The 23,738-nt window shown below is 39.2% G+C and overlaps 1 protein-coding gene across 10 annotated transcripts in view; it reads right to left on the bottom strand.

The window, feature by feature from the left end:
* Positions 1 to 23,738, bottom strand: part of LOC105027157 (CSC1-like protein 2) — a 299,336-nt gene that overhangs the window by 231,004 nt on the left and 44,594 nt on the right. For all 10 annotated transcript variants that reach the window (XM_034294237.1, XM_034294244.1, XM_020044463.3 and 7 more), the window contains 2 exons: positions 4,831 to 5,074; positions 2,321 to 2,400 (listed from right to left, as the gene is read on the bottom strand). In XM_034294237.1, coding sequence (XP_034150128.1) covers positions 2,321 to 2,400; positions 4,831 to 5,004 — 254 coding nt within the window. In that variant the 5' untranslated portion in view covers positions 5,005 to 5,074. The remainder of the gene's footprint in view (positions 1 to 2,320; positions 2,401 to 4,830; positions 5,075 to 23,738) is intronic.

Below are 23,738 nucleotides of genomic sequence, written 5' to 3'. Positions count from 1 at the left end.
TTGTCTGGTGTTTTCTTTTTGTGTTTTTTTACTAAATGAACCTAAACTGTGTACCTAAACCCAGCTGTAAAAGAGACCTTGGTCTCAGTTTGTGTTCCTTGTTGAAATAAAGGTTTAATAATGTCACAGATGTAGAGATGAGAGATTAGCGCATTTTAGCAATATAAAAACAACCCAAAAGGTTTACTCAGAAAGTTTTAATTTTTGTAGGAGGGGAAACAATTTACAATATTTCAGATAAATCAGGGTAATTATCCAATTTAGGATAAAAAAAATAATTACTAAAATATGAAGCTTGACTACCATAAAACCTCACGTCATATACACTCACCTAAAGGATTATTAGGAACACCATACTAATACTGTGTTTGACCCCCTTTCGCTTTCAGAACTACCTTAATTCTATGTGCCATTGATTCAAGGTGCTGAAAGCATTTTTTAGAAATGTTGGCCCATATTGATAGGATAGCAACTTGCAGTTGATGGAGATTTGTGGGATGCACATCCAGGGCACGAAGCTCCCGTTCCACCACATCCCAAAGATGCTCTATTAGGTTGAGATCTGGTGACTGTGGGGGCCATTTCAGGAAACTCATTGTCATGTTCAAGAAACCAATTTGAAATGATTCAAGCTTTGTGACATGGTGCATTATCCTGCTGGAAGTAGCCATCAGAGGATGGGTACATGGTGATCATAAAGGGATTGACATGGTCAGAAACAATGCTCAGGTAGGCCGTGGCATTTAAACGATGCCCAATTGGCACTAAGGGGCCTAAAGTGTGCCAATCTTGATGGTCCATCTTTTGTAATTTCAACCATTGTAATGATGGCACAAAATGTGCAAGAATGTTTGGAAAGGGAGAATATATATTAAATTATATTTGAAATAAATACATAGAAATTGTGTTGAGGTTATTATTTGAAAAAAAGAGGATCGGTCAATTTACTTCCAGATGGCTCCACTTGCCCCTTGACTAGGACACAGCCTTGCAATCATATTTCCAAATCTCTTTGTCATAGATGCATTATTGTCATTTCACCTGATATAGGATGTCCTGAAATAAGGGTAGATATATTATGTCTCTCTTTTCCCCTTGGATTTGGAACAACTTGAGTACAAATTGTCTCAACTTACCCCCACTCTCCCCTCCCCCAAATTATGGTACATAATGATAGCAGGAAATGTAAAACTGTAAGTTTCACTTTTCTTCATAGAAAATGAGGGGTAATCCCATGACATTTTCTCTGCTTCATACAATTTTCAGAACAGCATTTATATAATATGAGCAAAGCAACTACTACAAGGCAAAGTTTTGCAGAAGATCCTCATGTCACCATTTAGTTCTCTCCATTAGTAAACATAAAGGCCGCCATTAAGACAAACCATACAGAAAAATACTGTCATTCATATCCAGCTCCAGAAATATTACAGAATGTGACACTAAAACCTGAATGACATGGAAAGCAATAATTCTGAAGGAAGAGGTAGAAAGGAATGATGGGGTTAAATTACATTACATACTAGGAAGTACATACTAGGAATTTCCTTCTCACAATAAAAAAACAAGAGTCCTGCACAAAGAAATTGCTCATATCCAATTTCAGAATCTAGGAAAGTGACAGGGAACCAGAGAAATGTTATAATTTAAAAAAAAATATTGCCCATTTTGAATTTAATGCCAGTAACGTTTCAAAAAGGTTGGAACAAGGGCAGGTTTATTACTGAGTTGCATCTCATTTTCTTTTAACAACACTCTATAAGCATTTGGGAACTGAGGGAAACAACTGCTTTAGTTTTGACAGTGGAATGTTGTCCCATTCTTACTTGATATAAGACTTCTGCTGCTCAACAGTTTTTAATTTAGTGCAGTCTGAGGGCCTGAAGAATACGGCCATCCACTAATGGTTTTTGGCCTTGTCCCTTGCATTCAGAGAGTTCTCCAGATTCTCTGAATCTTTTAATGATATCAAGTACCGTAGATGACGAGATCCCCAAATGTTTTGCAATTTTACACTGAGAGACGTTATTCTTAAATTGTTGAACCCCTCCCCATTCCTCTGGAATTATCTTTTAAATCCCAATCGTGTTACTGACCTGTTGCCAATTGAACTAATAAGTTGTTTGATATTTCACACGGTTCAGTTTTTTAGTATTTTCCAGTCTTTTGTTGCCTCTGTCCAAATTTTTTTGAAACGTGTTGCTGGCATCAAATTCAAAGTGGGCATGTATTTTTCAAGAAACATGAAATGTCTCAGTTTCAACATTTTATATGTTGATTACAATTTTCAACATAATAACCAGTAATTTGTAAGGCTTACCTGTCAGCATCTGTCACTAATGCCAATCTCCCGTAATCCCAAGCCACTTTCCGCAAAACGGAGAAGACAAAGAGAAGAACCTGAAAGGACAGAGAAAAGCAATTCTACATAAGGTATATGACTCATCTTCTCTGTTCATTTTTCTGAGTATGCTAATAACTCATGAAGCTAGTTGAGAAATGTTAGCTTTGTATTCGACATTAATATGTTCACAAGTATAATGAAAATATAGTAACTATGTAGTAAGTTGGTGAAAGAAAGGTTGGCTTAAAATGTAATTCCACTTTCAATAGAAAATGTTTTTTTATGTTCGCTAAATTGGAAGATTTTGAACTCAAATATCAAAATGTACAAAATGAAAATTACACAACATTTAAATTATTCAAAAATAAATCTATTAGAACTGAGTTTTCATTTTGATCTCATTTTGATGATGTACAAGGTAAATTAACAGTCTTTATCAACCAGTTTGCGACGATCAATGGATATCCGCTTGAATTGCCGTACATAGGTCTATAGCACATTTGCTTGATAAATTTGATAAATAAATAAAGGAAAGGATGATTTACAGTAGTCTTCACTGTCACAGTGCCTCCCATGATCACACCAACCTCTGGCTGCTAGCTTTGCATTCATGGAACGCCCCAGACTCTTCACTATTGCACACTTGTTCCTTATCACATCACCACAGACTTCCCATGACTACGCACACCAGATCCACTTTACTAAAAATGATAACTGCCCTTCACAGCCTTCTCTTCAAGTAAAAACATTGCAGTGTATTATTTAATTAATTTTATTAGTAAATTTGATTAGCAGAGTAAAAGAATGATCAAAGAATGATTTACAGTAACATACATGAATAACAAAATTGACTATTAGATAAAATATAGAAAAGTATTTTGTCATTGCTTTGGATGATGTGGGCTACAAAAACCAATGCATTTACATGTCTTGCATAAACTTCAAGTTTCTACCCCACAGTCAGCACACAGCTTCGGGGGTTTGTGTGAGCAAGACTGGCAAACACAATGTTTGCAATGCACACAGCCCTCATTGGTCTTGTTCTGTGTGCACTTGCCGACTTGACACTGAGTCTACTTGTTGGGTGTGAGCTGCTGAGGCTTGGGAAGAGGAAGAGTGGGAAGTGCAGCCTACTTCGAAGCTTGCTTTTAAGCTGTCTTGGCATTCATGTAGTTTTCACGAAGCTCACATGCCAGATCCATTATGAAACGTCTTCCGCTGATTGTCTTGTTCAGACATTGGTTGTACAGCACGTGGGTGTTGATACCAGCCATGTCTAAAAGGTGGTAGAACACCGCAACAGGCCAGCGACAAGTACCTCCATTGTTGATATTTCTTTTTGTGAAAATGTATTTTGCCTAATACATTTTTGTAGAATTTTACTCTTCAGTAAAATAAGCAGAAAAAATTAATGGAGAGATGATAGGTTGTGTATGCAATATTGTTTTTCTTGCCTAATAAAAACAGTAACGGTGTAATACGTTTATTGAATTGATAATTGGTGATCATTGGTATTTTGTTTTGTGAATAAATATTTAGCCTAATACATTAGTAAAATAAGCAGAGAAAATTCAGAGATGATAGGGTGTGTATACCATTTTGTTTTTCTCTCCGAATAAAAAACAGTATCGTGTTATATGTTGGTTGAATTGGTGATTTCTAAAGAATGTCTGGTATTTAATTTCATTAATAATTATTTTCATTTACATTTTAGATTTACATTTGATTAATTAGCCAATACAAAAATGCTGAATCTCCTATTGAAAAACAGTAAAGTGTATACTGAATTGTCAAGTAACCTATATTCTTTGTATTAAGTTTCAATAATAGCCTAATTAAATTGTTGAATGGTCATGAAAATATTGTATTTCATTTGTAAGTTCATTCAAATTCAACCAAGAATATCATTCATTTTGGAATTTCGCGCATTCGTCCAGTGACGTCATGGCGGATAGAACACAACCAATAGTGAATTGAAAAGTGTCCCTATTGGCACCGATATATCAGTCATTCCTTGCTATCAGTCAATCCTAATATACTTTCTATACATTTTTCTGGGCAATTTTTTATTGCTTGAAGGGACTAGGACAGATGTCTGCTGATATGAAAACACACCATTTGGCTCCTGTCTTACTACAACAATCAGGACCCAATACTGCTTCAACAGAGGTACGAGAGGTGATTTTTTTGTAAAATCACCTGAGCAGCTCTTTCTGGGAGAGCTCAATGAGGGCCAGGCAGCTTCAGCTCTCTTAGGTGCGGGCATAGTTACATTGGAGGTGTACTATGTGAGCCAAATTAACTATCATCCTCAAAAATTGTGTGGTTGATGGAGGATGGAAACAGTGGCTAACATCAGTTGTGGTACTACATGTTACTGTTTATAATGTTGGAAGACAATGTAATGTAATCCCCATGTACATGTAAATATGCTAAATGAAATACTTCCAGATTAAAATACAAATTAGGTACTGAGGCCAACTTACCAGAAAGCACATGAAGTCCAGTGCGAGGACAGTCGGGACCCCACCAAAGGGAAGGCCCTGGAGCACTGTGCTGCGGATACGGGCCGAGTAACAGTAGTCCTTTGACACATTATTGGTGGAGCAGTTCTCCTGGCCTGAAATGCAGGCCTGGACACCACCCGGCCATATGCCCATAATCACAATCCGGTCACTACCCACAGAATAAGCACTTCAAAACAGCTCACAGCCACATCTTCCTGGCAACCTATTGTGGAAGAGTAACATTGAAAAAAGTGATTAATTAACATCCAAAAGATGAACTAAAACAACAACAATAAATATAAAAACAGCTACAGTATGTACATACACTGATGAGCCAAAACTTGACCACCTGCCTAATATGCTGTTGGTGTTTCATGAGCCGCCAAAACAGCGCAGACCTGCAGAGGTATGGACCCTACAAGACCCCTGAAGGTGTCCAGTGGTATCTAGCAACCGATTCTTCAAGTCCTGTCAGTTGCAATGTGGAGCCACTGTGGCTTGGACTTGTTGGTCCGGCACATCCCACATATGCTCAATCGGACTGAGATCTGGGAAATTTGGAGGCCAGGGCAACATTTTGAACTATTCATCATGTTGCTCAAACCATTCCCGAGCAATGTGTGCAGTATGGCAGGGGGCAGGGTCCTGCTGAAAGAGGCCACTCCCATCAGGGAATGTCACTTCCATGAAGGGGTGTACCAGGGCTGCATCGATGTTTAGGTTGGTGGCACCTCAGACCACTGTCAGCAGGTACTTGTAATTGCTGACTGGGAGCACCCAACAAGGCTTGCCGTATCAAAGATGTTTGGCCAGTCATCTGGTCATAATTTTGCACTTGTCAAAGTCGTTCAAGTCCACTCCTGTCTATTTCTCCAGCATCCAACACATTGACTATGAGAACTGACTGATTGCTTACCATCTACCCAGTCCTTAATATGTGCACTCATATCACCTGTGAGTGGTCATAATGTTTTGGCTCATTAGTGTATATAGTCATTGTCATTTCTCAATTTTAGAGAAGATATGAAACCTCTGATGAAATTAATTATTATTTCTAAAACTAGAACAATGTGATTTTGAAAATTTTGAAAAAACGAAAAGAGTTTATATCATCTTCACTTTCCTCTTGTCATACATGGAGATTCACACACAGCTTCAAACAACACAAAATGTTATAGTTATGAGCTAAAAACAACAGTATGCTAGTGGATGGAAGGAAACCAACAGTTCAGTAATAAACTGTGTGTTATCACTGAAGGTGGTGACATTATCATACAATGGCTTTAATAAATATATTACAAATGTGCTTTGTCCATTATGAAGAAGCTAATTATTGGAAGATTTAATTCCCCCTCATTTGTTCATAATAATTGTGGCAAAGGAACTGACAAAAATAAAAACACCTATACAATGATGTATAATTTTACATTAACAATGCTAAAATGTAAAGGCATAGTTGAATGCCAGTAGTCAATATTGCTACGTGTCAATTATTTAGTAGGCCAAATGAACATCTGAATGATTTGAACAACTGTTAATAGTTGAATGATATCCAGACAAAATGCTGGACTGACAAGAATGCGTGTTATAACTGACTAAACTGGGGTAAAAATGCAATGAAGGTGATGCAACACATTAATTATACTTGCCAATGTAAAATACGCACACAAGAGTTTTGTTTGTAAAAATTTGCTAGACCTGTGATAATAGATTTGTCCTTGGAAATTACAATCTGCAGTGATAAATTTGACAGCATTTGCAGGCAAAGATACCCATGGGGACTCTGATTGGCTGGCAAAAGCATTTTCTGACCATTGAACTGAATACATGATGAACGTGTCATGTTTTCACCTTTTAAACAGTCTGAGTGGAACAGGCAGGAACAGTGTTTCAACTCGTAGTGATGCAGAGGACGGAGGACGGCTTAGCACGGCCGGCTTCTACCTCAGGTTTTGATAGTATAACATATTTTAGGTGATTTTCCACATAGCTAAATCAATGCACAAACTAAATCAATGCACAAAGTTTTACCGGAGTCTACGAGCTTAATAACTTAAATCTAAATCTAACACCTAGCAAGGAATTTACAAGGCTAGTTACCATTTTGCCTTTGACATGGGTATGTTTTTTCCATGAGAATAATAGAAATTCACTTTGCATGATTCATATTTTGTATTAGACTCGTTTGGGCCAATACATATACGTTTAATAGGGTTCACATCAAAACGTGTAAGAATGCAAGAGGACAGGCAGGAATCGTGACTCCACGCGCCAGAGAGCGATGTTTATTTAGCAAGGGGACAAGGCAGAAAAGCTTGGTCAGGCAGGCAATTGTCAAAACATAGTCAATCGGAAGTGGCAAAGGTACAAAAGGAGCAGGCAATGAACGTTGTCTAGGTCAGGCAGGGTATTCCCAAAACAGATATACATTCAAGGAATGGATGGGTAGAAAAAGTACTATGAACAAGGAACATTCGAGGAATAATCATAAACTAGAAAACTTGAAAAAAGGCTCAGTATGTGGTATCTAAACAAGACAATACCCCATAAAGAAACAAACTGAACTGAACTACAGTATATAGAGGGTGCTAAGGTACAAACCCGTAATAACAATCGAGCATAAAAATACAACCTATAGATTGAAAAAAACTAAGAAAAACAGAAACACAAACTATGTCTGCAAAAAAATTCTAAACCTACCAAAATCACAACCAGAACCTTCCAACATGTATTTACTGTCTATCATTTATTGTGTTTGCATTTGTTAAACACTTATGTTTAATCTACTAGGGCCATCCCATGTTTAGCAAAAGGCTCAGAATGAAAGCTGAAGTACGTAGGTTTTTGTATTAACACATCGCTGTTCTATTTATCTGGATTGTGGATGAATACCTACCATTTCAGATGGTCCCAAGCCTGCATCGGAAAAAAACTCTGTATACGGTATACTGCTGCCAAGGAAAGAAGTATGTGTTTGAGTAAAATGTTTTTTTTTTCTATTCTATAAACTACTGACAACATTACACCCAAATTTCAAATACAAATATTGTAATTTAGAGTATTTATTTGTAGAAAACAACAACTGGTCAAAATAACCCAAAAAAAGATTGTTTTCAAACCTCAGATAATGCAAAATTTTTCAACAACAAAATACTAATGTTTTAACTTAGGAAGAGTTCAGAAATCAATATTTGGTGGAATAACCCAGATTTTTTATCATAGCTTGCATGCTCTCCACCAGTCTGTCACATTGCTTTTGGGTGACTTTATGCCACTCTTGGCACAAAAAGTAGCTTAGGCTTTTTTTGATGGCTTGTGACCATCCATCTTCCTCCTGATCAAATTCCAGAGGGTTTCATTGGGGTTCAGGTCTGGAGATTGGGCTGGCCATGACAGGGTCTTAATCTGGTGATCCTCCACCCACACCTTGATTTACCTGGCTGTCTGGCATGGAGCATTGTCCAGCTGGAAAAAACAATTCTCAGTGTTGGGGAACATTGTCAGAGCAGAAGGAAGCAGGTGTTCTTCCAGGATAACCTTGTACTTGGCTTGATTCATGCATCCTTCACACAGACAAATCTGCCCAATTCCTGCCTTGCTGAAGCATCCCCAGATCATTACCGATCCTCCACCAGATTTCACAGTGGGTGCGAGACACTGTGGCTTGTAGGCCTCTCCAGGTCTTTGTCTAACCAGGTGTTGGGCAAAACTGAAAATGTGACTCATCAGAGAAGATGACCTTACTCCATTCCTCTACGGTCCAATCCAAACTTCAGCTTGGCTCTTTTTTGCTTCTCATTGATGAAGTGCTTTTTTCTTTTTTTTTTTTTCACGACTTCAGCCCTGCCCCTAGGAGCCTGTTTTGAACCGTCCTCGCCATGCACTTCACCCCAGCTGCTGTTTGCCATTCTTTTTGTAGGTCACTTGAGGTCATCCTACGGTTGTTGAGTGACATTCGAATGAGTCGACGGTCATCTCGCTCAGTGGTCAGTCGTTTTCGCCCTCTGCCAGTCTAGCTTTGTTGTCCCCAATGCCTTTTACTTGACCTTGTTCTTATAAACCGCCATCTTTGAAATATTCAGGATGGAAACAACCTGACGCTCACTGTATCCCTCTGCCAGTAAAGCCAGAATTGAACCCTTCTTTTCCTCACTCAAAGCTTTTCTTTTCAACTTTTTTGTCATGCTGAATAGTTATTTATTCAAATTACCTTTGAGGTACTACTTGCATTGTTGCCATCCAACTGGTCCTATTGCAAGAAGATAGTGTTGACCACAGCAGTAGTTTTTATACTTTTCCTCATTAAATTTAGATTTGGTTCAGGTAATCACCTAATCATTACCACATTAAGTAAAATGAGGTGTGCCTGTGTTGGAATCTAACAGACACTGGAATGGAATAGCTGCCATACATGTACAGATGCTGATATAAGACAAATTAGGAGTGGTCTCTTAATTTTTTTCAGAGCTGTATATATCAAATACATGTAACACCCAATTAAAATTCCAATCATGTAATACTCTCAATGTAATACCAATCATGTAAGCTTTACATACAAATCATGTACAATCAGAGCATGCCTGACATACCATTCTGGAGGATTACGCACATCAGACACCCTAACCCAGGGACCTACAGACCATACACAAGGCCCTTCAACACATCAATACATGCAGCAGATTGTTACAGTTATACAGAGGTTATTCCCCTGATAGCACGATAACCTGCATTACCCAAAGCAGTTACAAGCAACACATAATCAAAACTCCTCCAATAAATGTTTAAAAGGGGCAAGGGGGACAAGAGTTCCAAGTTTAAGTTTGGTCTGTAGACTATTCTATAAGCAAGGAGCATAACAGGAAAAGGCAGTCATACCCAATTCTGTGGCGATTTCAAGGGGCCTCATGTGTAATCCAGGCTTAAAATCTGGTTTTCTGAGTTATATTTCTAATGTTGATAAATGACGATAAATAGTAAGGTAGTTTAATTAGCTTTATAGACAAACACAAGACCATATTGTTCTCAACTCAAGAACAGTGAAGTCCAGCCCACACTTTGATATAAACTACAGTGGTGAGTTCTGTAGCTAGCACCCATAATAAACCTAAGTGCATAATGAAAAGTAGCATCCAGCAGTTTAAGTGTGGATGCCATAGCATGCGTGTAGATAATATCCCCATAGTCTATAACCGACATAAAATTTGCTTGCACAATTTGTTTTCTCTATGTGTTTAGGACAAACGATCTGTGTGTAGAGGAAGCCTAGCTTGATCGTTAGCCTTTTACAGAGTTCATCAACAACACCCTGCGGAGAAAGCTCATTTCGGCCGCCTGTATCCGGGATCTTGTCCATTCGGAAGTGCAGAATGTCAACTTTAATTGAAGGGGTTGAACTAAAATATTGTGTGAAATGTTTAGGAATTGCAACCATTTTCATACAGTCTTCTTATTTCAGGGGCTCAAATGTAATTGGACAAATTAACACAATCATAAATAAAGCCGCTGCTCCTCCACATCGAGAGGGGTCAGCTGAGGTGGCTTGGGCATCTTTTTCGGATGCCTCCGGAACGCCTTCCTGGGAAGGTGTTCCGGTCCCGTCCCACCGGGAGGAGACCCCGGGGAAGACCTAGGACACGCTGGAGGGACTATGTCTCCCGGCTGGCCTGGGAACGCCTCGGTGTCCCCCCGGAAGAGCTAGAGGAAGTGTCTGGGGAGAGGGAAGTCTGGGCATCCCTGCTTAGACTGCTGCCCCCGCGACCCGGCCCCGGATAAGCAGAAGAAGATGGTATGGTATGGTATAAATAAAATTTTAATTTTTAATACTTTGTCAAGAATCCTTTTGCAAGTAATGACTGCTTGAAGTCTGGACATTACCAAACGCTGGGTTTCCTCCTTTGATGCTTTGCAAGGCCTTTACTGTAGCTGCCTTCAGTTGCTTTTGGTTTATGGGTCATCAGCAAGTGAAATTAGTACTTGACCAGGCTGAGATCAGATTATTGTACTGCAGAATATTTAACTTCTTTGCCTTAAAAAACTAATGGGTTGCTTTCACAGTATGTTTTCGATCACCGTCCATCTGTAAAGGGAAGCGCCAACCAATCAACTTCACTGAATTTGGTCACATCATCAATAAACATTAGTGACAATGTGCTATGGGAAGCCATTCATGCCCATGCCATCACCCTGCCTCTACGTGTTTTACTGATGATGTGATATGCTTCGGATCATGAGCCGTTCCAAGCCTTCTCCATATCCCCCCCCCCATCATTCTGGTACAGGTTGATCTTACTTTCCTCTGTCCAAAAAATGCTGTTGCAGAATTGGGCTGGCTATTTTAGATGTTCTTTGGCAAAGTCTAATCTGGACTTTCTATTCTTGAGGCTTATGAGTGGTTTCCACCTTCTGGTGGTATTTTCTCTCATGAAGTCTTCTCTTTATGGTAGACTTGAATAATGATATGCCTACCTTCTGGAGAGTGTTCTTCACTTGGCTGGATGTTGTGAAGAGGTTTTTCTTTACAATGGAAAAGATCCTACGATCATCCACCATTTTTGTCTTTTGTGGATGTTCAGGCCTTTTTGTGTTGCAGAACTCACCAGTGTGTCCAATGTGTATTTGGCCACTCCTGATGTTCCTGCTCTCTCTCTGATTAATTTTTTATTGCAGCCTAAAGATGACCTGTTTCACTTGCATTGAGAGCTCCTTTGACTGCATGTTGTGGGTTCACAGCAACAGCTTCCAAATGTGAATGCCACACCTGGAATCAGCTCTAGAGCTTTTACCTGCTTAATTGATGAAGAAATAACAAAAGGAATAGCCCACACCTGTCCATGAAACAGCTTTTGAGTCAATTGTCCAATTTCTTTGGCTCCCTTGAAAAAGAGGTGGCTACATATTAAAGAGCAGTAATTCAAAAACCCTTCCTCCAATTTGGATGTGAATATCCTCAACTTAAAGCAGAGACTGCACTTTAAGCCCATATTCATTATTTAACTGTAACTTGAATACATTTTGGTAAACAGCCAAAATAACAAAACTTTTATTTATACAATTATTTCCGGACATTACTGTATGTTGTTTTATTCAAATCACTTTTTCATACTTTTCAAATGCATTGTTATGTTTAACAAACCGGATAAAGGTTTGTAATACTATCAAAAACGTATGTAGGAGACAATGCTGACATGTTTTTCCTCCTATGCATCACTATTGAAACTGGAGTTGCCAGATTTCATTGACAGTATACCACAAAAACAGCCTGGACTCCACAAAAACTCACCCAAATGTTATTTGTACTATACAAACCTATTTGCCCACACAATGTCAAATAGACGAAACCGCTCCATTTGGCAACACTGATTGATACAGTTGAAACACTGGCATGTTCCAGAATCTACTCAGATTGGATAAAATATGAAAATGTGATGTGCTCAGCATGCACTCAGTTCATTGGTCAGAAAAATCGATGCCATGCCAATTAGAGTCCACTTGCAAATGTTGTAAAAACGAACCACTACAGATTGTTATATACAAGTACAAATAGTTTATTCACAGGTCTAGCAAATGTTTTGTGGCAAAACTCAAGCGTTTGGTATTTAACAATTCATGAATTGCATGATTCCAAATATCAAGTTAGTTACAAGTATGCAAATAATTTTCAACTACAAAACTAATTAAAGCTTCAAGCAGCGTTTCCGGGTTATTGTAAGGTTTTTATTTTTTTCAAATTTTCCCCCTCAATGGTTTCAGTTTGTTTTTCAATTGAATTGTTCACAATATAGGTCACATTAGAAGTGGAAAAGGTTCTGACATTATTTATCTTTGTCTCATTCTTTTACATCACAATAACCTGACATTTTATCAGGGGTGTGTAGCATTTTATATCCACTCTAGCTATACAGCCTACCTATAACGAAAAAAATGACTCCAATCACTTCATGGCTGATTTGTTTCTTTAGAAAACAGTATAAAAGGGTCACGCAATACAATTATGGTATCATGGTATCATGATATTATCATGGTATTACAGAGAGGATATACACTCACCTAAAGGATTATTAGAAACACCATACTAATACTGTGTTTGACCCCCTTTCGCCTTCAGAACTGCCTTAATTCTATGTGCCATTGATTCAACAAGGTGCTGAAAGCATTCTTTAGGAATGTTGGCCCATATTGATAGGATAGCATCTTGCAGTTGATGGAGATTTGTGGGATGCACATCCAGGGCACGAAGCTCCCGTTCCACCACATCCCAAAGATGCTCTATTGGGTTGAGATCTGGTGACTGTGGGGGCCATTTCAGTACAGTGAACTCATTGTCATGTTCAAGAAACCAATTTGAAATGATTCAAGCTTTGTGACATGGTGCATTATCCTGCTGGAAGTAGCCATCAGAGGATAGGTACATGGTGGTCATAAAGGGATGGACATGGTCAGAAACAATGCTCAGGTAGGCCGTGGCATTTAAACGATGCCCAATTGGCACTAAGGGGCCTAAAGTGTGCCAAGAAAACATCCCCCACACAATTACACCACCACCACCAGCCTGCACAGTGGTAACAAGGCATGATGGATCCATGTTCTCATTCTGTTTACGCCAAATTCTGACTCTACCATCTGAATTTCTCAACAGAATTCGAGACTCATCAGACCAGGCAACATTCTTCCAGTCTTCAACTGTCCAATTTGGGTGAGCTTGTGCAAATTGTAGCCTCTTTTTCCTATTTGTAGTGGAGATGAGTGGTACCCGGTGGGGTCTTCTGCTGTTGTAGCCCATCCGCCTCAAGGTTGTGCATGTTGTGGCTTCACAAATGCTTTGCTGCATACCTTTGTTGTAACAAGTGGTTATTTCAGTCAAAGTTGCTCTTCTATCAGCTTGAATCAGTCGGCCCATTCTCCTCTGACATCTAGCATCAACAAGACATTTTCGCCTACACAGGACTGCTGCATACTGGATGTTTTTCCCTTTTCACACCATTCTTTGTAAACTCTAGAAATGGTTGTGTGTGAAAATCCCAGTAACTGAGCAGATTGTGAAATACTCAGACCGGCCCTTCTGGCACCAACAACCATGCCACGCTCAAAATTGCTTAAATCACCTTTCTTTCCCATTCTGACATTCAGTTTGAAGTTCAGGAGATTGTCTTGACCAGGACCACACCCCTAAATGCATTGAAGCAACTGCCATGTGATTGGTTGATTAGATAATTGCATTAATGAGAAATTGAACAGGTGTTCCTAATAATCCTTTAGGTGAGTGTATATTGTTGTCCAATGGCCAAAAAGTACAGAGTCACAATATCGGAAAACAGGAACATTTCCAGAACACCACAGAGCCGGCTGTAAGTCTCAGTGTATTGTTTTAGGGGTTGTGATCTATATTACCCCAAAATACAATGATGTGTACTCGCAATGTAAATGTAAACAGTGCTGTTTTAGGCTTACTATAACATAGCTACTGATAGTTGTAGCCAGCAAAGTTTTTGTCCATTCTGGACAAATCCTAATGCATAATTTATTTTGTCTACAGTACGGCTAGAACCCTGGAATAATATGTGTTTGATTTTATGTGGAGATATAAGTGTGTAAATAGAGACGAGAGAAAGTGTATTCAGAGGGAGGAAGTAGAGGGTAGGGTAGGAATGTGTGTGTGGAGCAGAAAGTGTGTCTTGGTGTGGATTGTGTGTGAAGAGAGAATATAATGTGTGTGTGATAGTTTGGACTGAGGAGAACGTATGGGAGTAAAGGAGAATGTGTTGGGAGGTTATGGTGACAGAGGAGATGATGGAAAACAAGTGTCTAAGACACACCATGATGTGTTTTTGTGTGTTGAAAGAGAAAATAATGTGTTGGGGGGTGTGTATAAGGTAGGGGTTCAAGAAAGTGGAGATGGTTTACATTAAGTATTATAGATTAACTGATTACTGATTAACGTCAACAGCAAATTTTGTGTCCAACTTCGGTGAATATCTTAACAGCTGTGATATTTATAACTGCTGTGAAGCCATTACATTGCATATAGGAGCGAAGTGTCAAAGTGCCAAATTGCGTTAGCAACCTATCGTTAGCATCATTGCGTGAGCCACCTAGCGTCAGCCCCCTAACCTTGAGCTTGCTAGCCACCTGAGTGACAGTTAAAATCCTCTTCCTCTAGCGTCACATGTTCACCCAGTGGGCAAAATGATATGACACCCGGGTTGAATTCCTAATATAATTGACTTTGAATGGGAAAGGGTTTTGCTCAGGGGTGTCCAAACAGTTCCACGGAGGGCCGAGTTTCGGCATAAATTGGTTCCCAGTTCACACCTAAACAACCAGGTGAGGGTAGAAACGAACTAATTAGTAATTAGTCAATTAAGTCAATTAGTCAATTAAGTACAAGGTGAGAGCAAAAACCTGCAGACACTTGGCCCTCTGTGGAACTGTTTGGACACCCCTGGTTTAGCTGGTTAAGCTGAAGAATCCTTGGCTTCATCGATTAAAATAACTGCAAACAATGTGTTTCGCAGTTACCACATTTAGTGATTGAAATCTCCAGAAAGTTTCATGTCCCTAACATATTTGGCAGAATGTTGGTAAATGTATTTCAATCAGTGAGGTTTATAGTGCCACCATGAGAGCAAGCTGTTTCAGGGTACAATTCAGGGTTAATTCCTGCCCTTGGTGTTTATCTGTAAAGCAAGTAGCATCTTTCTTGGATAATCCTTTTAGGATTTATAGCCTTATATAAGATTTGCCACAACTATGTCAAATTCAATTGCGCATTGCAGCCTTTTTTACAGACTTTTAAAGATAATGGTCCACAGATCCTTCACAGCAAACAGCATGCCAATCCTTTCAATGGTCTCGAAGATGTCATTTAAGATGTCAAAATAACGCGAAACACAGGTGAGGTTTATAGCATACCCATAAGGTCATTCTATACTTGACTTTTGCTGTCCATTTGTGGCAGAGATGTTAAATGGCATGATTCGTTTGGTAGCTGTCGGGTATTCCCATGGGGAGTTATGGCCTTATATAGTCACAGACCTGCCCACCTCAGTTTCAGTGGCTGATTTCAGCCATATTGTTTGAGATATCAACTTTTCCTTATATAACTTGAATAGATAATGGTTCAAAGGTCCATCACACCCAATAGCATGCAAATCTGTTCAGTAGTCTCAGAGGAGATGTCGTAAATGAGTTTTTCACAGATGGAGGCCATATTGTTTGAGATATCAACTTTTCTTATAAAACTTTTAAAGACAATGGTCCACTGGTCCTTCACACCAATTGTCATCCAAATCCATTTAGCTGTTTCAGAGGAGATGTCGTTTAAGTGTGTTTTTATAAACGGCAAAATTGTGAGAAACATCTGTGATTTTTCCTGTCCATTCCTGACAGACATATGTACGAGTATGTTTGGTTTCGTAGCTGTTTGATGTTCCATTTGGGATTAATGGATGTCTAAAGATATAGACCCGCCCAACTCAATTTCATTAGCTGATTTCAGCCATATTGTTTGAGATATCAACTTTCCTATAATAACTTGAATAGATAATGGTTCAAAGGTCCATCACACCAATTGTAATCCAAATCCATTCAGCTGTTTCGGAGGAGATGTCGTTTAAGTGTGTTTTTACGGCAAAATCGTGAGAAACATCTGTGATGTTTCACCAGTGAACTGCTGAAACCCTAATAATATTGAACCGGAACAAACTCAATAGGATTTCACCAGAACTGCTGAAACCCTAATTAAAGCTGCAAGCAGCATTTAGGGGGTTTCAGCATTAATATATGTCACCTGTTCTACGCGTAATGAAGCTTGCCTAGACCATTGCTATGGAAACATCCAGGACGCCTTTTATTCTAAGGCTTTGCCTGGTTTTGGGAACTCAGACCATAATATGATTAAGCTGATGCCTTCTTATGTGTCCCGACTACTGAGTGAGAAAGCGAAAAAGGTGGAGGTTAAATGCTGGTCTGCTGCTGAGACGGAGACTCTTCAGGATTGCCTGGAGTGCACAGACTGGAATGTAGTTACTGACGGGACTGATAACGTCAATGACGCAGCGTTCGCTATTTTGGGGTATGTACAATTCTGTGAGGATATGATCATCCCCCGAAAGACTATTAAGATGTTTCCTAATAATAAGCCCTGGGTCACTCCAGAGTTAAAGCAACTCCTTAATGAGAAAAAACGTCTGTTTAAATCAGGAGGAAGTAGAGAAGAGAAAAAGATAGTACAGAAAAAGATCAAAAGCAAGATCAATGAGTGTAAAGTAGCATACAAACATAAATTAGAAAGCTTTTTTAAAAATGACGTTAGAAGAGCCTGGCAGGGAGTTCAATCTATTACAGGTTACAAGACCAAGAAGCACCCTATGGTAGCAGACAATGATTTTAACATGGCAAATCAATTAAATTATTTTTACTGTAGATTTGACATATATGATTTTAAAGCAAAACAGAATGAGGCCATTACAGTAGTAAGAGACATGAAAGGTGTGGATATTGACATCTCTATGGACAATGTCAAATCTCATTTTAGACGTGTAAACCCCCACAAAGCTTGTGGACCTGATGGTATCAGCTGTAGGACACTAAAGGTGTGTGCTGATCAGCTGGCACAGCCCTTTCATAGGTTGTTCCAGCTGTCACTAGACACTGGTGTTGTTCCCAGTCTATGGAAAAAATCTTTAATAGTGCCGGTGCCTAAAAACAATAGACCTAAGGAACTCAAAGATCTGCACCCTGTTGACCTTACATCTACAGTTATGAAATGTTTTGAAAAAATAATTTTAAAGGAACTTCACCATAAGCTCTCACCTCTTTTAGACCAAAATCAATTTGCTTATCGTGCAGAGCGAGGTTTTGAGGATGCGCTGCTATCTTTGATTAACAGCATTCATGAGCACCTTGAGCATGCTAAGAGCCTTGTCAAGATTGTGTTCATTGACTTTAGCAGCACTTTTAATACAATTCAACCCCACCTGTTGGTGGAAAAATTGGTGCATTTGGGAGTAAATCCCCAATTGATTATCTGGATCTATATCTTCTTGATGGATCGCAGTCAGCAAGTCAGATTTAACACATGTATATCATCCTTAAAAACTATAAACACAGGGGCACCACAAGGGTGGGTTCTGTCGCCCATTTTATACACATTGTACACCAATAATTGTCAAGCCTCCTCTTCAGCTCACACATATTTTAAATATGCTGACGACACAGCATTGGTTGGTTTTTTAAAATCTAACATTTCTTCTGTGAATGAATTCCAGAGGGAATTACAGGGTTTCACTCATTGGTGTTCTGATAATTTTCTTGAAATAAATGTAAAGAAAACAAAAGAGTTATAGATTTTAGCAAAAACAGAATTATAGTCCCCCCCTTCTAAGATCAATGGTGAACTAGTAGAGCAAGTCTCAACCTACAAAAATTTGGGAGTTGAAATTGACTCTTCGACAATGGCGGTGGAGAACATGGTCCACTCGGACTCAATATCTCCAACCTCCCTCGGGATCCAGTCGAAGCTCTGCCGGAGGTGGGAGTTAAAGATCTCTCTGACAGGAGTCTGTCCAGCTTCCTCCCCCGCCATCGGATCCAACTCACCACCAGGTGGTGATCAGTTGACAGCTCCGCCCCTCTCTTCACCAAACTGTGACTAGCACAGAAGTCCAATAACTGAACACCACTCGGGTTCAGATCAGGGGGTCTGTTCCTCCCAATCACGCCCCTCCAGGTGTCACTGTCGTTGCCCACGTGGGCGTTAAAGTCCCCCAGTAGAACAATAGAGTCCCCAGTCGGAGCACTTTCCAGCACCCCTCCCAGAGACTCCAAGAAGGTCGGGTACTCTGCACTGCCGTTCGGCCCGTAGGCACAAACAACAGTGAGAGACCTATCCCTGACCCGTAGGCGCAGGGAAACGACCATCTCGTTCACCGGGGTAAACTCCAACACATGGCGGCAGAGCTGGGGAGCTATAAGCAAACCCACACCAGCCCGCCGCCTCTCACCATGGGCAACTCCAGAGTGGTGAAGAGTCCATCCTCTCTCAAGGAGTGTGGTTCCAGAGCCCAAGCCGTGCGTAGAGGTGATCCCGACTACCTCTAATCGGAACCTCTCAACCTCAGGCACTAACTCAGGCTCCTTCCCCGCCAGCGAGGTGACATTCCACGTCCCTAGAGCCAATTTCTGTTCGTAATTTTTATGGACAGAATTTCTAGGCGCAGCCAGGGGCCGGAGGGTGTCAGGTTTGGGGACCTCACGATTTCGTCTCTGCTCTTTGCAGATGATGTTGTCGTGTTGGCCCTTTCTAACCAGGACCTTCAGCATGCACTGGGACGGTTTGCAGCCGAGTGTGAAGCGGTGGGGATGAAAATCAGTACCTCCAAATCCGAGGCCATGGTCCTCAGTCGGAAAAGGGTGGCTTGCCCACTTCAGGTTGGTGGAGAGTGCCTGCCTCAAGTGGAGGAGTTTAAGTATCTAGGGGTCTTGTTCACGAGTGAGGGAAGGATGGAACGGGAGATTGACAGACGGATCGGTGCAGCTTCTGCAGTAATGCAGTCGATGTATCGGTCTGTCGTGGTGAAGAAAGAGCTGAGCCGCAAGGCGAAGCTCTCGATTTACCGGTCAATCTACGTTCCTACTCTCACCTATGGTCATGAGCTTTGGGTCATGACCGAAAGGACAAGATCCCGGATACAGGTGGCCGAAATTAGCTTTCTCCGCAGGGTGGCTGGGCGATCCCTTAGAGATAGGGTGAGAAGCTCGGTCACCCGGGAGGAGCTCAGAGTAGAGCCGCTGCTCCTCCACATCGAGAGGGGTCAGCTGAGGTGGCTTGGGCATCTTTTTCGGATGCCTCCGGAACGCCTTCCGGAAGAAGATGGATGGATGGAAATTGACTCTAAATTAATTTTTAATGACTGTGCATTGAATAAAACTAAGAAAATGCACCAGCGGATGTTTTTCCTTAGGAAACTAAACACTTTTAGACTAGACAGACACATCCTTGTAATTTTTTATAAAAGTATTCTCCAGAGTGTTCTGTCTTTTGGCCTTATCTGCGTGTTTGGTAACATGCATGTTAAGGACCAAAAGAGACTGCAGCGTATGATCAAGGTGGCCAGTAAGATCATAGGACTTGATCAGGTGTCAGCAACTCAGCTGTACAATGAGTTATCTTACAAAAGACCGACCAAATCCTTAATGACCCCACTCACCCTCTTCATCATAAATTTATGAGAAGCAATAGGTCAACTGGTAGAATTTTACAACAGAGAATTAAAACGGAAAGATACAATAAATAATTTGTGCCTACAGCGATCAGACTGTATAATGACCAAGCACATCGCAAGTACTTTGATCCTGCACTGGCATTTTAACTGGATGGTACACCCAAATTTCCTTTTTTGACATCTACTCCTAGTTATTTTTATATACTTATTTTTATTTTTAGCTACCTTAATGTTTCGTAAACGTTAGATGTCGGATTGTCTTTGTCATTTCTGTAGTATTGTTTATTTTTGTATTGTGATTGTTGACTTTTGTTATTGTTATTCCCATTGTACTGTTACTTTTGTGTTATATACAGGTTCATTGGTTTGTCTGTGGTGTCTATATGTTTAGAGAATATGTTGCGACAAGAGTGCAAAATGAATGACCACATGAATTTCCCCTTGTGGGATAATAAAGTTTACCTTGACCTTGACCTTGCAAATGTGAGAAACCTCAATAGCGCCAACCTGTGGTTGATATAAAATCTTTGCAGTCATTATTGTCATATCATTTTTGTTAACATATGCACCAAGTAGAATAATTATACCATTATCCTTATAGGAGATGTGTCTATATATCTACAAAACCACGCCCCTGCACATGTTCATCTGTCAATGGTGGCCATGTTCTTTGACATACTGGCCTGGCTGGTATAACTTTTGAGGACCTTGGTCCCTAGATGCCAAATATCAGTACGTGAATATCGGACATTTGGTGCCAGAGAAGATAATGTTTTAGTGTTTTTCACACATTCAAAATGGCCACCAAACCATTAAAGCGAAGTTAACCAGTCATAACTTAAGATGGGGGTTCCTTAATATTAAGTTATGCCCACTGACGGTTTCCATTGCTGTGGCGTTTTTGATTAAGTGCATGCATTTATGAAGGAAGAATTACAGGGTCAATGATGAAGATTTCGGTAAGTGCTTCCAAATGATAACCTCTAGCTATATATTTAGGGATAGTTAATGTGTTCACTAAGATCGCTTATCTACTAAATTCTTTGAATCTGAGATTCAAATAGCTTGTCAGAGATAGCTAGCTACACAACGAGGTAGGCTACTTGTTAGCCAGCTCTAGTAAATTAGGGAACGTTATAACTAGCTAAAGATGCATAATGCACCTGTCACTATATGCAAGCAGGCAATATCCATTTATTTTGTAGCTTCATATACACTATGTTGTAATTATTTATTATCATATAACTGTGTCAAGATCGGTGACTGCATCGCTTTGGTCACTAACATTCTTCTGTCTGAGGACAATACTTATCTTGTTTTTATGGAGTATGAGCAGAAATGCTTACATTACAGAATGCATGGTTTTATACTGTAATGGCAGTGAGATAAAAAATTATGGTTTTAATGGAAGTCAGTGAGAGATTTTTGACTATGAAGGTGTCCAGAGGGACTACATAAAATATACTAATGCAATCAAATCAATGTTGTTGCTAATCTTTGACATATCCAAAACTCTAATCACCACCAAAATCCCATAAATCCCAAAAAATCATGCCCCTAGCTGCAACACAGACAAAATGATCAACACATTTTTTTTTGCAAAAATGACAAAATGTCCTGAGGATGGCATAAGGGTTAAGGTTTAGGCTATGGATGATAAATGTCTGTGTAAATTCTAACCCTATCGAAATTATTATTTTATCATTTTATTTTCCCCTTGTAAAGAAAACCTTTATTTTAATATTCTTCACATTTCTTGTAAAAAAACCCACTAATATTTCAGGGTATTCCGTAATATGTTTGACTAAAGCATTTGTTTCTGTTATATAAAAAAAAATTGTCTTGAGAATGTGTGTCCAGTGAGGTTTGTTTCTTGTTAAATGTTACACAAATCATATATTATTGTACACATAGATATATGTTTTTAGCAGATCTTTTTTCAAATTTCTCTTGGTAAGACTTCCTGTCAATTAATAATCAATGACCTTGTAACGTCCAATCCCATCGACAGCTTAAATTGTTCGTTAGGTCACACCTGCTCCCTTTTACAAGGTGGTAGTATTTCGGAAGATTACGAGCTTTCCAAGAGTACACAACACCAAGTAGGCCTGTTGGATTTGTGGGTAAGTTTAAAATGAAGCTAGGTATTGTAATGGGGATATATTAGCCTATTTGGTAAATTATATATTTTGGAAACGTTTATAGACATAATAGGCCTCATTGCTGCAACATTTCTTGTCAAAAGTGATCTAATGTAGCGTGTACACTGGAAATGGAAACGGTTAAACAAGCTTTTGGAAAGCCACATTTAAAAAAAAAAATAAATACGAAGGCGGAAATTTCACTAGGGACTTGTCCACTCCACATTTCGAAATTGCATTATTGTCCCCCTCTTTCACTTTTTATGGGTAAAAGATTAGGGCGACGTGCTTCAGGACCTGGCAGTAAATTCAGAGTGTCAGGCAGGCCAAGGCAACAAAAAAATACTCAGAGCCAAAGGGTATCAAACTATATTGTATCTAGCTAATTTACTAATTTAGCTACATGAAGTTCGCTAGCTAGCTGATTAGTGTTGTGCTGGAGAGGTACGCTATAGACAGCTAACAAGCTGTTTTAAGACAGGCTAGAGCACTCTTCTAGCATCTGTCAAGATGAAATCATAACAGATTGACGACCGATATTAAGTTTAAGGAGAGTTATCAGAGGGTCTATCAGTTATCTACCAAATTCTTTAATATTAAATAATTTTGTCACGCTGTAATGATGTTCTACATGTTTCACTGTCATGGTAATTCAGCCTACATTGTCTCAGCAGGATATTCCAATTGTGTACAATTTGAGAATTCGGGAGCTTTACAAAAATGTTTCACCCTCACTTAAAAAAACTAAAGTTCCAACCCTGTATTTTACTAACTAAAATGTCAAAGTTGCTTGGCTAGTTTAAAAATATTTTTTAACTATCTTTGCTACAGTGTTTTCCATTTTCAGTGTGTACATTTGCTAGGTGAATTCTGAAAAACACTAAGGGAAGTTTTTACAACACCTCATCCTTAAATAATTCTAACCTGCTTGTTTGGCACTAGAAAATATCTTAACTGTTTTTGATATAATTAAGTGATGTTCTAGTACCACGTTAGCAATTTGGCATGATCACTCAAGGATAAGGTGTTGGAGTAATGGTTGTAGGAAATAAGATTAGATTTAGATGTAGATTTAATCAAAAAGACATAAATAGTTATGTTTTTATATAATTGATGTCACGACTATACTCCTAGGGCAAGGCACTCTACCCTAATTTACTCCAGGAAAATGTTCCTCTACTTATTGTAAGTCGCTCTGGATAAGAGCAACTGATAAATGACAAAAATGTATACTGTACATATTTTTTATATTAATGCATTTGATTTGTATGTAAACACTTTTTATTTACAATCTGGAGTAAAACCAAAATGGAAATTGATACCTTTATTAGAAACTTGCTAAATTTGCAATAAAAATGATTTGACATAACTACTCAATTCTGGTAATGGTGTGATTGTTATTAATGTACAGAAGTAACTTCTCTAATTTATTACCTACATTATCTAGCCCAGCTAGTTTTCATATATTTTTTCTAATTGTAATTTCCATTGTCAATGGGTAGCTAAGAAAAAGATGTTCTGTGAG

The sequence above is a fragment of the Esox lucius genome, chromosome 9, assembly GCF_011004845.1.
Source record: "Esox lucius isolate fEsoLuc1 chromosome 9, fEsoLuc1.pri, whole genome shotgun sequence".
Classification (NCBI taxonomy): domain Eukaryota; kingdom Metazoa; phylum Chordata; class Actinopteri; order Esociformes; family Esocidae; genus Esox; species Esox lucius.
The sequence above is the reverse complement of the archived record's forward strand: the minus strand, read 5'-3'. Positions and strand labels throughout refer to the sequence as shown.